Source organism: Schistocerca cancellata, chromosome 1 (assembly GCF_023864275.1).
Source record: "Schistocerca cancellata isolate TAMUIC-IGC-003103 chromosome 1, iqSchCanc2.1, whole genome shotgun sequence".
NCBI classification, from domain to species: domain Eukaryota; kingdom Metazoa; phylum Arthropoda; class Insecta; order Orthoptera; family Acrididae; genus Schistocerca; species Schistocerca cancellata.
The window spans coordinates 1,111,914,138-1,111,931,064 of record NC_064626.1 but is presented as its reverse complement, the minus strand read 5'-3'; the positions used below and the strand labels follow the sequence as shown (position 1 = coordinate 1,111,931,064).

General features: G+C 41.4%; 1 protein-coding gene across 2 annotated transcripts in view; it reads left to right on the top strand.

The window, feature by feature from the left end:
* The window catches only part of LOC126163032 (uncharacterized), a 47,290-nt gene that overhangs the window by 18,336 nt on the left and 12,027 nt on the right, over positions 1–16,927 (top strand). The window contains exon 2 of one of the 2 annotated variants that reach the window (XM_049919909.1): positions 10,914–11,007. In XM_049919909.1, the coding sequence (XP_049775866.1) occupies positions 10,914–11,007 (94 nt within the window). Of the gene's footprint in view, positions 1–6,181; positions 6,276–10,913; positions 11,008–16,927 lie in introns of both variants that reach the window. The other variant, XM_049919918.1, reaches the window with a different exon arrangement.

Genomic DNA, 16,927 nt, shown 5'->3' with positions numbered 1-16,927 from the left:
AATCGTTCAGTATGAAATTTGATCCAGCCCCCGTACAGTTTCCAATATAAAGCAATGTAAATTGGCGTTACCGAAGAAAATATGGTAAACGATTCATTCTTGATTATAAAGTGAGCACTGTTGCAGGGACCATTTTTGAGAAGACAGGCAAATCAACAGCTGTGTGCACAACAGAAAATGACCTAAAATTGATTTAGTAGTGAAACTTACGAGTCTGAATGTAATGTACTGAAATTGCAGACTACATATCGTAGGCCTAAAAAAGATGTGAATTGAAACTGTAATCTATGTGTTGTAGATGTCCGGTTTTTGATTTAAAATGGCAATTTAATGTTCCATAGTACATTGACGAGAAATATGGGATCACCAAAATATAATTACCGTAGTGTAATGAAATTTTGGGGATACATTTGACTGGGTAACATATTTAAGAGATTAACACTGCAAGATCACAGGTTAATATAAGTGCAAGATAAGCCATTACAAATGTGAAATGCTGGTACATTAACAGCCGGTGTAACCACCAGAATGCTGAACGCAAGCGTGAAAACATGCATGCACTGCGTTGTACAGGTGCCGGATGTCAGTTTATAGGATAAAGTTCCCTGCCTCTTGCACTTGGTCAGTCAATAAAGCGACGGTTAATGTGTTTGTGGACGACGCTGGAGTTGTTGTCCGATGATGGCCCACATATGCTCAACCGGAGACAGATCTTATAATCTAGTAAGAAAAGTAAACATGTCGACCTTCTATAGAGCGTGTCGGGCTACAACAGCGATTTGTGGGTGAGTGTTATCCTGATGGAAAACACCGCCTGGAATGTTGCTCATGAACGGCAGCACAACAGTTTGGGTCAACAGACTGACCTACAAATTTGCAGTCGCTGTGCGTAGGATAACCACGGGAGTACTCCTGTAGTCATACGAAATCACACCCCAGACCATAACTCCAGGCATGGGTCTAGTTCGTCTAGGCAACAGACAGGCTGGGTACAGGCCCTCGCCTGGCCTCCTTCTAACCAACACACACCCATCAGTGAATCCGAGGCAGGACCAGCTTTCATCAGATAACATAACAAAGCTCATCTTGAAGAATGAGATTTTCACTCTGCAGCGGAGTGTGCGCTGATATGAAACTTCCTGGCAGATTAAAACTGTGTGCCCGACCGTGACTCGAACTCGGGACCTTTGCCTTTCGCGGGCAAGTGCTCTACCAACTGAGCTACCGAAGCACGACTCAGGCCCGGTACTCACAGCTTTACTTCTGCCAGTACCTCGTCTCCTGCGGGTTCGCAGGAGAGCTTCTGTAAAGTTTGGAAGGTAGGAGACGAGGTACTGGCAGAAGTAAAGCTGTGAGTACCGGGCCTGAGTCGTGCTTCGGTAGCTCAGTTGGTAGAGCACTTGCCCGCGAAAGGCAAAGGTCCCGAGTTCGAGTCTCGGTCGGGCACACAGTTTTAATCTGCCAGGAAGTTTCAAAGCTCATCTTGCCCTCTAGTGAGCTCTCGTTGGACACCACCGACGTTGCAAATGGCGATCGTTTGGAGTCAGTGGAATGCACGCTACAAGACGTCTGGCTCGGAGATGTCCTTGAAGTAACCGATTTGTAACAGTTCGTTGATTCACTGTAGTGCCAACCGCTGCTCAGAATGCTGTTCCAAATACAGTACAATGCGCCAGAGCCATACGCCGAACACGATGGTCTTCCATCACGGTAGTGCCATGTAGCCCTCCAGAGCTCGGTCTTCTTGCGACTGTACATTCTCCTGACCACCGCTGCCAACAGCCATTTACAGTGGTTACTTTCCTGCCAACTCTTTCTGCAACATCACAGAAGGAACATTCAGCTTCTCATAGGCCTAGTACACGACCTCGCTGAAACTCAGTGGAGTGTTAATCATTGCGTCTTTGTCACCTTAAAGGCGTTCTTGAATAACATCGGCTCACCACTTCCAATTTAAAGGTAACTAACGATAATCACCGTTTCAGCGTGTATTTAAAGCAAACCTGACTTGCTTCCTCATAGTGGCACTACTAGAGCCACTCTTATGCGACTGGTGCGAAATGTGAATAGACATCATCTTTCAGATGTATAAACACTCCTACTAACTTTCGTTTAAGTCGGACAACTCCTATATCGTGTTGCAATTTTTTTCTGTCAATGTTTATTAGGGACTACATATGTCAGTGCTTTTACTGTGTCTATCATGTCTGTTTGAACCTACAGGGCAGACTGAATATTCCATCTTCTTCATACATGTGGAAGACTACGTAGATTATATCACATGACAGCTTCCCAGCAATGGTTCACGCTCAGTTTGTAAGACACTGCATGTGTAAGGACTTAGCTATGTGCAAACAAGCGAAGTATATGTCTGTTCTGCCCCCTATGAACTGCAATCACGCAATTGTCAACACCACTGGATGAGAATGACGTCATGCCCAGTCTATCATTGTCACTGGAAGCCCTCTGATTGGCCTGTTTCAAATAAAGGTGTGTGGCTTAGGAAGAAGATGAAAAATGTGATTGGACATTAAAATACTGCGATTGTGATACGTAACTGCGTATATTGGCTTGGAAGCTCTCTGATTGGCCTAATTTCAATATAGGGGCGTGGCTTAAAAAGAAGTTGAGAAATGTGATTGAGCATTTAAACATTAAGCTGTTCATTGGAGGACCTGAATAAGAGTTCTAGCTTTAGATGACTACTTCTTAGAAAGGGGTGTAGCTTGGGAGAGTCAGGGGAGGTGGGAAGGGGACTGTTATGGCATAGGAATGGGGGAAGGGAAAGGGAGGGGAGAGTGGAAACAGGCACTTCTTAGGGGAGATGGGGAAGGATGGAGAAGGGAAGGAGGAGAGGGGGGGGGGGGAAGGCGAGAGGATGGGATTTCAAAGTCATATACTGTGCTACACGTGTAAGTGATTGAATGTTATCCATAACAATTTTCTATACAGTAACGTCGACAGAAAACAAATGAAATGCGTCTTGCACTCTGTTTTCTCATTCAGATAACAATTTTTACGTATTTGTCTGATCTGATGGCTTACTCCTTTTCCTTTAAATGAAATCAGGAATTGGTAACAGGCCATCTGGCTTCAGTTTTCTTCCAGTATCAGGTCTTAGTGTCAACGCATTCGGCCGAAAAAAATTTGCTGTATAATTCCGTGAACTCATTTACCCTACAATCCTTTTTAGAGACAATGGTTCGAACATTCCTTCGTGTTTCATGAGTGAAAGATTACGTAAAAAGCTGGAAAATTCCGACGTACAGTTTATTTCCACGACTGTTCATAAGATTAAAGGAAATGGTACAAGTGATATCACAACAAAACGTCCAAGTTAATAATAATTTCGTTCAGATCATTGGCCGTGTGCTGGTCTTTCAATTGGACGCCAATTTGATGACTTGTGCGACCCTAATCTACATTCCTGGCGATTCCTCACATTGTGGAGAGGTGAAAGTCAGAATAAAGGGAGACTGAATATTTCCATGGTTCGACTGGAATTCAGTCCAGCCCACCTTTCGGGTTCCAAGCTTCACCAATAGATCACCAGACTCGACTTAATAATGTTGCATGGCCCAATAGCCTGGCGCAAATCTTTCAGTTGGACACTATTTCGGCGACTTCTGTGTGTGTTACCCAGCGGCACCCAGTGTTCTGAGGCGGTCACCCATCCAAGTTCCAACTTGGCCCGACGTTGGTAACTTTCGTTAACGAGCGATGGCAGTTGTATCCATGATGGCAAAGCTTTTAAGAACCAGTGTGAATAACGTGTACGGATCTATGATTTGTAAAACTTAGTGTCGGTCCCAGTGGACAGAAACAATTCAATCTGCACTAGAGCAATTGAACGTGGAGTGGTTGTGCTTGCGGAAAGTAATACAGTAACGGGAACTACGGCCTAAAGATTCACAGGACATACAATGTTTAACTCCTTCTGACACGTTGACCCGATAGTTGGTGCATCTCTTTAGTTTGATCTTCCCTTTCCTATCTAGATTAGATTAGAGATTAGATTAGATTAGATTAATATTAGTTCCATGGATCATGAATATGATATTTCGTAATGATGTGGAACGAGTCAAATTTTCCAATACATGACATAATTAAGTTAATTTAACAACATGATTAAGTTAACATAACAACTTTTTTATTTTTATTTTTTTTATTTTTTATTTTCTTAATTTATATCTAAAAATTCCTCTATGGAATAGAAGGAGTTGTCATTCAGGAATTTTTTAATTTCTTCTTAAATACTCTTTGGTTACCTTCAGACTTTTGATACTATTTGGTAAGTGACCAAAGACTTTAGTGGCAGTGTAATTCATCCCTTTCTGTACCAAAGTTAGATTTAATCTTGAATAGTGAAGATCATCCTTTCTACTAGTATTGTAGTTATACACACTGCTATTACTTTTGAATTGGGTTTGGCTGTTAATAAAAAATTTCATAAGAGAGTATATATACTGAGAAGCTACTGTGAATATCCATAGATCCTTAAATAAATGTATGCAGGATGATCTTGGGTGGACTCCAGCTATTAATCTGATTACACGCTTTTGTGCAATAAATACTTTATTCCTCAGTGATGAATTACCCCAAAATATGATGCCATATGCAAGCAATGAGTGAAAATAGGCATAGTAAGCTAATTTACTAAGATGTTTATCACCAAAATTTGCAATGACCCTTATTGCATAAGTAGCTGAACTCAAACGTTTCAGCAGATCATCACTGTGTTTCTTCCAATTTAATCTCTCATCAATGGACACACCTAAAAATTTTGAATATTCTACCTTAGCTATATGCTTCTGATTAAGCTCTATATTTATTAATGGCATCATACTATTTACGGTATGGAACTGTATGTACTGTCTTATCAAAATTCAGTGAGAGTCCGTTTACAAGGAACCACTTAGTAATTTTCTGAAAGACATTATTGACAATTTCATCAGTTAATTCTTGTTTGTCAGGTGTGATTACTATACTTGTATCATCAACAAAGAGAACTAACTTTTCCTCTTCATGAATATAGAATGGCAAGTCATTAATATACATTAAGAACAAAAATGGACCCAAGACCGACCCTTGTGGAACCCCATTCTTGATAGTTCCCCAGTTTGAGGAATGTGCTGATCTTTGCATATTGTGAGAACTGCTTATTTCAACTATCTTGAAACTAACTATCTATGAACTTTCCTCAGATGAATCCGTTTTAGAAGAGGCGGAATGCTCAATAATGGCAGTAGTCGTTTTTGGGTCGATGAGACACCTCACGTTTTAGTTGGGAAGAGTCATCGACACTCAGTTGCAGTGAACTTGTGGACAGACATAGTTAGTGACTGGTTAATACGCTCATATCCAATTCTTGCTCCTTGCCTTTGTGCATACGAGTAATTTCCACGTTGTTGGTGATATTCAATTTGATGTTTGTGCACGTACTTGGTTCCAACATGATGGAATCATAGCTCACCACTAGTGCCGAAAGAAAACATCATCTGACCACACTGATATCTGCTTATAGGGATCTGAAAAGGGTTGCATATAAGACACTTATTGACCGTAAAGGGTTCTTCTGCCAAGTTACAATAACACCAATTTTTTCAACAAATTCTTAACTGCTTTGTAGGATGACATCATGCCTGCATAGAATCTGACACCACACCATCAGTATACCAAAGACAAATCTGAAATTTTCTGCTAAGACTCATTAGTTTGCGCATCAAGGTTCCCTACCCCAAATTAATACACTTACTCTACTCAATCTTTCCTGGCAGTTTATGTTGTCACGGGAACACCGTGTATTATTACAAACATCCTATAATTAAAATTGTCTGCCGGCTGGAGTGGCCGTGTGGTTCTAGGCGCTACAGTCTGGAACCGAGCTACCGCTACGGTCGCAGGTTCGAATACTGCCTCGGGCATGAATGTGTGTGATGTCCTTAGGTTAGTTAGGTTTAAGTAGTTCTAAGTTCTAGGCGATTGATGACCTCAGAAGTTCAGTCGCATAGTGCTCAGAGCCATTTGAACCATTTATGAAAATTGTCTATTCTGTAAACGCCAACGACATCCGAATCCTCGGCCGAGTCACACATTGCTTACGATCGAGGAAATATGTGTATTACAGTACATCCTTCCCCTTGTGTGTTCAGGTGTGAAATTAATGCGATACCTGTTTCAGCGGCGCTGTTACTGCCTCTGGTGTCACCATACCCGCAGCTGGGCAGAGAACCAGATACCACATCGGACACAGACGATGACGATATCGGCCCCAGGTAAGTTCATGCTAGTGTTCAGATTGAGTGCTGGCATGGTGCTCCTAATCTTGTTGCAGAATGAGACCAGAATCAACTTTCTATAAGGGCTTCCTTCTATCTGGAAGTGAAAACACGAGTCTGCATTTCTGTAATTTTTTATGTATTTCGCCAGCTAAAATGGAGATACACAGAGCTAATATTCTGTTAGGAAACATATGAATTTATTGGCAGCCGGAAATGAGTGAAAACATGTTTAACATAGAGTCTATTGGCCAGTTAAAATTACCTAAATTGACTAAAACTATGAGCAGGCAGATGTTGGATGCATTATGTTCAAGAATCTGTTACAAGAAAGATGAGAGAGGACGATACTATGACACAGTATCCTTCCCAGATCGTGTACACTGTAGTACCCAAAGAGAGCCAGCTTACCATTACATCGTCTCAGTTTTGGAAAGAGATTCCAAACTTGGTATCATCTGTCTGTCGTGTTGGTAGTTTCTCCAGCTACATTTACTAGAAAACACTGGTCCTTGGAAAAAATAACACAGACAAAAACTGTCGCCATATTTCTATTGACGCCACAGAGATTTAAATGACAGCTGTATCCAGTGTCAAAGTCCAAAAAGAACAACACTGTAACTTTTTTGGTGCGTAAAATTTCATTCACAGTTTTGTCTACCTAGCTTACGCATACCAAACGTGAACTTCACTCCATCGAAAGTAAAACTCCGCCACCAACTAGCATCAAACTTTGCCAGATTCTAGCTTTCTCCCGTGATTCTTTCAAATGGTTCAAATGGCTCTGAGCAATATGGAACTTAACATCTGAGGTCATCAGTCCCCCAGCACTTAGAACTACTTAAACGTGATGACTGGGTGTTGCGTGATGTCCTTAGGTTAGTTAGGTTTAAGTAGTTCTAAGTTCTAGGGGACTGATGACCACAGATGTTAAGTCCCATATTGCTCAGAGCCATTTGAACCAGCCAACTACTTAAACCTAACTAATCCAAGGACATCACATACATCCATGCCCGAGGCAGGATTCGAACCTGCGACCGTAGCGTGACTCTTTCCTCACCCCCTGTATGTCAACAGTAGGTACAGCACCACATGAAAGTCACTTTAGTCGGCACGCATATGACAGAGATCAGTTCACAACTGATACCCACTCACTAATTATGGTTTTGATTATATGTACCTATATGACGTAATTAGATTATTTCTCCATAGTCTGTTCCATTTAACAATTGATACAGCAATAAATATAGTTTACTAACAAAAAATAATAAAGAGGATAGAATGTTCTAAGTTCTTGTGTATCCATAGTGATGAAAACTTAAATTAGAAAAGCCATACAAAAACTTACTAAAATGTTGAAGTTCAGCTACTTTTATCATAAGAATATTTGGCAATCTTGGGGACATAGAAATCAATAAGCTACGTTTAACATATTTTTCATTCATTAATGTCCTATGTGATAATATTTTGATGTAACTCCTCACTTAGCCAAAAAATATTCATTGCAGAAAAGAAAGTAATTAGAATTGTATGTTTAGTTCACACATATACATAACGTAATCACCTGTTAAAAAAACTGGGAACTTTAGACACAGGCTCTAAGTACTTTTATTCACTCATGAAATTTGTGGTAAACAATTTACTGCACATACGACTCAATGTTTTCCCGTCGTATTTCTAACGTCCAGAATTCTCGGGTGTTGGCCTGGGTCACGTCACAAGTTCTCCATGATATTTCAGTAGAAAGACTCGGGGGCATCTTATGACTGCTCCTCTGCTCTGTTCGGCGCTCTACATACGTTGGCTGTTAGCTCCTCCAACACTCTACTCCTGTCAATATTCGCACCGTGGCCGCTATGATTGGTAGCAATGGAGTGGGTGGCGCGCCCAGCTGTGAACTGCCGTCTCCAGTTTCCCTCTTACTGTCATCGAGTGCGGATCTCATTGTATGGGAACGCTTTGCTACATGCTCAGTGCAGCTTCCATCCCTGATTGGTTGTAGGCTGCTATATTCGTTAATCAGACCATTTGAACCCAATTTCAATGCCTTCTCTAATCGCGCAAACGCAGAAGGAGAAAGATTGGCTATTTACAAGGGCGTTCAGTAACTAACGCAACTCGTTTTTTTCTGAGAACAGATTAGTTTTATTCAGGATTCCAATACACCATATTATTCTCCACTACAAAATCCTATCTTTCGTCATAATTGTCGTTAATGCAACGGCCTTACACGACCTTACTAATGGACCCGCACGGTACCACACTACTGATCGACGTTAAAGCCGCAGTTTTGCTGCATCAGTAACCTCCCATCGCCCACGCACTGCTGCCCGCGCAGTGCATCCTTCATTGGGCCAAACAGATGGAGGTAGGAAGGTGCGAGATTAGGGCTGCAGGGCGGATGAGGAAGAGTAGTACAATGACGTTTTGGGAGCTTCTCTCGGGAGGCGCCGACTAATGTGAGGCATTGCGTTGGCATGGAGGAGGAGAAGTTCGTTTGCATTTTTGTAGCGACGATCACGCTGAAGTCGTTTCTTCAATTTCGTGAGGACAGCGCAATACATTTCAGATCGGGCAGGTTTGCGCCATCTTGTTGCGAAGATGGCAGACGCTACGCCCGAAGACTCATCGTGATTTGGTTCACTGCCAGGTCTCTGTTGACATTCTACAAGCACCTACAAATATATGCGATGCTCTGGTTTTCCGCCAAAGGAAATTCAATGTCAGCTCTCTGCTTGAAACGCACCTCCATCACAGACGCCATTTTGAAGGCCAAGTATAGCGCTGACACCTGTCGGTAAGTCATGAAACTATATGGGCTGAAGCGAAAATACTCCAAGAATCAAGAATTTTATTCACCATGGATCATTTAAGAATGATATTGGCTTCGTCATACAGGATGCACTAGTACATACAGAATAATAAAATAAACAAGTGTCAGTACATTATAGAATACATTTCAAGCATCGCATTGTACCAATTACACCAGGATAGCTCCTAAAAGTTAATGCAATAAGCTACAATATAATCTAATATAATATACTATTGTATTGTTTATTGCATACAATATATAATTACACACGATTAACCACAGCACACAATAATATGTTTAACTACAGACAACTTTTAAATGCTAATATCCTGCTCAGGCATCTCAAAGAATTCTTTAATGTCATAGAATGGATGATCTGACAGCCAGCTGTACCACTTAAATAAAAAAATATATATATATATCCATAGAGTGAACATGAATTGGCAGTTTATTGAACATTTTGAGTGGGTTAACTTTGTGGTAATTTCTTGTTCTTGCTAACCTGTGGCGCGGTATGTCTAAATTACCACCATGTCCTACAACAAATTTCGCATTTTTTCAACCAAAATTGGTCTACAAAGAAATGTGTTGCATTACTTATTGAACGCTCTTCGTATTTTGGTTTTGTCGTAATCCGTACTATGACCAATTTTCATACTGTGGTCGGTCACTGCTGATTTGGTGTTCTGGTGTAGTTCCGTGTGGCGTTTGTGTACATCACACACGTCTTCTACCTGGCGTACAGTTTTCCCAGCATATCCCAATCCCGATTGGGAATGTTTTTGGTATCCGTGGACTGTAAAGACCTTTTTTCAGTTTTTACTGAACCTAATAGTGTTAAACTCTTAGGGAATGGGCGCAATACACATTAGAGATTGAGACACTCCAAAATTTTGCTGACTTTTATGGAAGTAATGCCGACAAATGGGATGCACGCTACTGATTTGTGCTCTTCCTTTTCTTCCTGCTGTTTCCTAGGTAGAACTCGCCTAAACGAAGCCTTACGTGCTTTCAGAGACTAATAGAGATGTTCACGAATACAATATTAGAAGGAAAAAAATTATCTGCGTTTCTCTGTAATGAATAAATAACTTTTGCATAGAAAGAAAGACAACACCCAGCTATAAAACGCTTTGATAATTTGCCCTTGAAATGCACTGTCTGAAGCAACAGTAGTGTTCGACATTAAGATTAAAGCTGTTTCTCCTTAGCAACTCATTCTATTTGATGTGGAAAACTTCAGTTTGACAAAAGATAAACAGGACAATATATATACAGGGGATGAACAAAAATATGGAACCATGACAAACACAATATATTACCATGCGAAATAAGTATACGAAAACCATTAGTGTTCAAAGCATTTAACAGACGTCTCGGAATGGATAAACGCGCCTCCTATATGGTTTCTAGGTAATCTCATACCATTCTTCCTGCAAAATAGCAGCAAGTGCAGGTAAAGATGATGGAAGTGGATAGCGATGACACACCCTTTTCTTCAAACTACCACACAAAGGCTCAATAATATTGAAATCTGGTGACTGTCGTGCCCAAGGGAGATGCGATGTTTCGTCTTCGTCTTCACAAATTCGGTTGTGGACTATGTGAGCTGTGTGAACATTGGGCCAGTCGTCTTGGACACTGCATCACCATTGGGGAACAAACATTGGTCACGGAATCAGCCAAAATGGTCACATAATCTTTGGCAGTCGTGCGACCTTGCAGAGTAACCATGGGGCCAAGCCATGTGTGAAATATGTGTATTACAGTACATCCTTCCCCTTGTGTGTTCAGGTGTGAAATTAATGCGATACCTGTTTCAGCGGCGCTGTTACTGCCTCTGGTGTCACCATACCCGCAGCTGGGCAGAGAACCAGATACCACATCGGACACAGACGATGACGATATCGGCCCCAGGTAAGTTCATGCTAGTGTTCAGATTGAGTGCTGGCATGGTGCTCCTAATCTTGTTGCAGAATGAGACCAGAATCAACTTTCTATAAGGGCTTCCTTCTATCTGGAAGTGAAAACACGAGTCTGCATTTCTGTAATTTTTTATGTATTTCGCCAGCTAAAATGGAGATACACAGAGCTAATATTCTGTTAGGAAACATATGAATTTATTGGCAGCCGGAAATGAGTGAAAACATGTTTAACATAGAGTCTATTGGCCAGTTAAAATTACCTAAATTGACTAAAACTATGAGCAGGCAGATGTTGGATGCATTATGTTCAAGAATCTGTTACAAGAAAGATGAGAGAGGACGATACTATGACACAGTATCCTTCCCAGATCGTGTACACTGTAGTACCCAAAGAGAGCCAGCTTACCATTACATCGTCTCAGTTTTGGAAAGAGATTCCAAACTTGGTATCATCTGTCTGTCGTGTTGGTAGTTTCTCCAGCTACATTTACTAGAAAACACTGGTCCTTGGAAAAAATAACACAGACAAAAACTGTCGCCATATTTCTATTGACGCCACAGAGATTTAAATGACAGCTGTATCCAGTGTCAAAGTCCAAAAAGAACAACACTGTAACTTTTTTGGTGCGTAAAATTTCATTCACAGTTTTGTCTACCTAGCTTACGCATACCAAACGTGAACTTCACTCCATCGAAAGTAAAACTCCGCCACCAACTAGCATCAAACTTTGCCAGATTCTAGCTTTCTCCCGTGATTCTTTCAAATGGTTCAAATGGCTCTGAGCAATATGGAACTTAACATCTGAGGTCATCAGTCCCCCAGCACTTAGAACTACTTAAACGTGATGACTGGGTGTTGCGTGATGTCCTTAGGTTAGTTAGGTTTAAGTAGTTCTAAGTTCTAGGGGACTGATGACCACAGATGTTAAGTCCCATATTGCTCAGAGCCATTTGAACCAGCCAACTACTTAAACCTAACTAATCCAAGGACATCACATACATCCATGCCCGAGGCAGGATTCGAACCTGCGACCGTAGCGTGACTCTTTCCTCACCCCCTGTATGTCAACAGTAGGTACAGCACCACATGAAAGTCACTTTAGTCGGCACGCATATGACAGAGATCAATTCACAACTGATACCCACTCACTAATTATGGTTTTGATTATATGTACCTATATGACGTAATTAGATTATTTCTCCATAGTCTGTTCCATTTAACAATTGATACAGCAATAAATATAGTTTACTAACAAAAAATAATAAAGAGGATAGAATGTTCTAAGTTCTTGTGTATCCATAGTGATGAAAACTTAAATTAGAAAAGCCATACAAAAACTTACTAAAATGTTGAAGTTCAGCTACTTTTATCATAAGAATATTTGGCAATCTTGGGGACATAGAAATCAATAAGCTACGTTTAACATATTTTTCATTCATTAATGTCCTATGTGATAATATTTTGATGTAACTCCTCACTTAGCCAAAAAATATTCATTGCAGAAAAGAAAGTAATTAGAATTGTATGTTTAGTTCACACATATACATAACGTAATCACCTGTTAAAAAAACTGGGAACTTTAGACACAGGCTCTAAGTACTTTTATTCACTCATGAAATTTGTGGTAAACAATTTACTGCACATACGACTCAATGTTTTCCCGTCGTATTTCTAACGTCCAGAATTCTCGGGTGTTGGCCTGGGTCACGTCACAAGTTCTCCATGATATTTCAGTAGAAAGACTCGGGGGCATCTTATGACTGCTCCTCTGCTCTGTTCGGCGCTCTACATACGTTGGCTGTTAGCTCCTCCAACACTCTACTCCTGTCAATATTCGCACCGTGGCCGCTATGATTGGTAGCAATGGAGTGGGTGGCGCGCCCAGCTGTGAACTGCCGTCTCCAGTTTCCCTCTTACTGTCATCGAGTGCGGATCTCATTGTATGGGAACGCTTTGCTACATGCTCAGTGCAGCTTCCATCCCTGATTGGTTGTAGGCTGCTATATTCGTTAATCAGACCATTTGAACCCAATTTCAATGCCTTCTCTAATCGCGCAAACGCAGAAGGAGAAAGATTGGCTATTTACAAGGGCGTTCAGTAACTAACGCAACTCGTTTTTTTCTGAGAACAGATTAGTTTTATTCAGGATTCCAATACACCATATTATTCTCCACTACAAAATCCTATCTTTCGTCATAATTGTCGTTAATGCAACGGCCTTACACGACCTTACTAATGGACCCGCACGGTACCACACTACTGATCGACGTTAAAGCCGCAGTTTTGCTGCATCAGTAACCTCCCATCGCCCACGCACTGCTGCCCGCGCAGTGCATCCTTCATTGGGCCAAACAGATGGAGGTAGGAAGGTGCGAGATTAGGGCTGCAGGGCGGATGAGGAAGAGTAGTACAATGACGTTTTGGGAGCTTCTCTCGGGAGGCGCCGACTAATGTGAGGCATTGCGTTGGCATGGAGGAGGAGAAGTTCGTTTGCATTTTTGTAGCGACGATCACGCTGAAGTCGTTTCTTCAATTTCGTGAGGACAGCGCAATACATTTCAGATCGGGCAGGTTTGCGCCATCTTGTTGCGAAGATGGCAGACGCTACGCCCGAAGACTCATCGTGATTTGGTTCACTGCCAGGTCTCTGTTGACATTCTACAAGCACCTACAAATATATGCGATGCTCTGGTTTTCCGCCAAAGGAAATTCAATGTCAGCTCTCTGCTTGAAACGCACCTCCATCACAGACGCCATTTTGAAGGCCAAGTATAGCGCTGACACCTGTCGGTAAGTCATGAAACTATATGGGCTGAAGCGAAAATACTCCAAGAATCAAGAATTTTATTCACCATGGATCATTTAAGAATGATATTGGCTTCGTCATACAGGATGCACTAGTACATACAGAATAATAAAATAAACAAGTGTCAGTACATTATAGAATACATTTCAAGCATCGCATTGTACCAATTACACCAGGATAGCTCCTAAAAGTTAATGCAATAAGCTACAATATAATCTAATATAATATACTATTGTATTGTTTATTGCATACAATATATAATTACACACGATTAACCACAGCACACAATAATATGTTTAACTACAGACAACTTTTAAATGCTAATATCCTGCTCAGGCATCTCAAAGAATTCTTTAATGTCATAGAATGGATGATCTGACAGCCAGCTGTACCACTTAAATAAAAAAATATATATATATATCCATAGAGTGAACATGAATTGGCAGTTTATTGAACATTTTGAGTGGGTTAACTTTGTGGTAATTTCTTGTTCTTGCTAACCTGTGGCGCGGTATGTCTAAATTACCACCATGTCCTACAACAAATTTCGCATTTTTTCAACCAAAATTGGTCTACAAAGAAATGTGTTGCATTACTTATTGAACGCTCTTCGTATTTTGGTTTTGTCGTAATCCGTACTATGACCAATTTTCATACTGTGGTCGGTCACTGCTGATTTGGTGTTCTGGTGTAGTTCCGTGTGGCGTTTGTGTACATCACACACGTCTTCTACCTGGCGTACAGTTTTCCCAGCATATCCCAATCCCGATTGGGAATGTTTTTGGTATCCGTGGACTGTAAAGACCTTTTTTCAGTTTTTACTGAACCTAATAGTGTTAAACTCTTAGGGAATGGGCGCAATACACATTAGAGATTGAGACACTCCAAAATTTTGCTGACTTTTATGGAAGTAATGCCGACAAATGGGATGCACGCTACTGATTTGTGCTCTTCCTTTTCTTCCTGCTGTTTCCTAGGTAGAACTCGCCTAAACGAAGCCTTACGTGCTTTCAGAGACTAATAGAGATGTTCACGAATACAATATTAGAAGGAAAAAAATTATCTGCGTTTCTCTGTAATGAATAAATAACTTTTGCATAGAAAGAAAGACAACACCCAGCTATAAAACGCTTTGATAATTTGCCCTTGAAATGCACTGTCTGAAGCAACAGTAGTGTTCGACATTAAGATTAAAGCTGTTTCTCCTTAGCAACTCATTCTATTTGATGTGGAAAACTTCAGTTTGACAAAAGATAAACAGGACAATATATATACAGGGGATGAACAAAAATATGGAACCATGACAAACACAATATATTACCATGCGAAATAAGTATACGAAAACCATTAGTGTTCAAAGCATTTAACAGACGTCTCGGAATGGATAAACGCGCCTCCTATATGGTTTCTAGGTAATCTCATACCATTCTTCCTGCAAAATAGCAGCAAGTGCAGGTAAAGATGATGGAAGTGGATAGCGATGACACACCCTTTTCTTCAAACTACCACACAAAGGCTCAATAATATTGAAATCTGGTGACTGTCGTGCCCAAGGGAGATGCGATGTTTCGTCTTCGTCTTCACAAATTCGGTTGTGGACTATGTGAGCTGTGTGAACATTGGGCCAGTCGTCTTGGACACTGCATCACCATTGGGGAACAAACATTGGTCACGGAATCAGCCAAAATGGTCACATAATCTTTGGCAGTCGTGCGACCTTGCAGAGTAACCATGGGGCCAAGCCATAGCCACGTTTCACTCTTGGAAACACTGGACTCGCATTCGGGAGGACGACGGTTCAATCCCGCGTCCGGCCATCCTGATTTAGGTTTTCCGTGATTTCCCTAAATCGCTCCAGGCAAATGCCGGATTGGTTCCTTTCAAAGGGCACGGCCGACTTCCTTCCCCGTCCTTCCCTAGTCCGATGAGACCGATGACCTCGCTGTCTGGTCTTCCCCAAAACAACCCAACCCCACTCTTGGAACTTTAACTCGACCAGAAGTTGGAAACAGTGTGAAGCAAGACTCATCCGACCAAATTACATTCTTACAATGCTCAAAGTCCAGGTTTTTTGGATTGGAATCACGTTTTACAGCTACGGCCACTTGCATGACTGATGTGTACTTTTGGAAATTCCATCTCGCCCCGCAATTCCCAGCTCTCTCCGCGTTGTTCTGGTGCTGACGGGGTTCTTGTGTGCGACGTTCAGTTTTGTAGCGAATTTTCCAGCTTTCGTCCTACTTTTCGTCAAAATCCTGTTCAATGACCACTCTTCACGAATGCTCATCGCGCATTTTCACCTGCGAGGTGATTCTGCGTTCCTCGCATGTGTTATAAATCGTCGATGGGGTGCCTTTTGAAACACCAAACATTTCGGCTCCCTTGCTTACGGAAGCACCCACCAAACGAGCACCAGCAATTTGCCCAAATTCATCTTCACTTATCTCCGACAAAATCCGCTTGCAAGTACTATTCTGACCGCAACTGATGCAACGTATTGAGTACATTGCAGAGGTGCTGTTCGTGGTTGAATAGCTACCTGTAGGCTTCGCTAGCATCTACATTTATGTTCAGACATGGATTTCCCGCGTTATTTCGATTATTTTGTCCAACCCCTATACGTGATGTGGAACACTTCAGTTTAACGAATATATACTGTATATAAGTTGTACATCATCTTGGTTTCGAGAGTTCCGGAACATGTACAGAAAAATGGAATAGAGATTAACATAAATATCATTTCCCTCTTTTTATTGCTCATGACCACACATTGCATGTTGTACCACCAAACAGCAAGACCTTCAGAGGTGGTGGCCCACATTGCTGTACACACCGGTACCTCTAATACCCACCAGCACGTCGTCTTGTGTTGATGCATGCCTGTATTCATCGTGGCATACTATCCACAAGTTCATCAAGGCACTGTTGGTCCAAATTGTCCCATACCTAGACGGCCATTCGGGGTAGATCCCTCAGAGTGGTTGGTGGGTCACATAGTTTATAAACAGCCCTTTTCAATCTATCCCAGGCATGTTCGATAGGGTTCATGTCTAGAGAACATGTTGGCCGCTCTAGTCCAGCGATGTCGTTATTCTGAAGGAAGT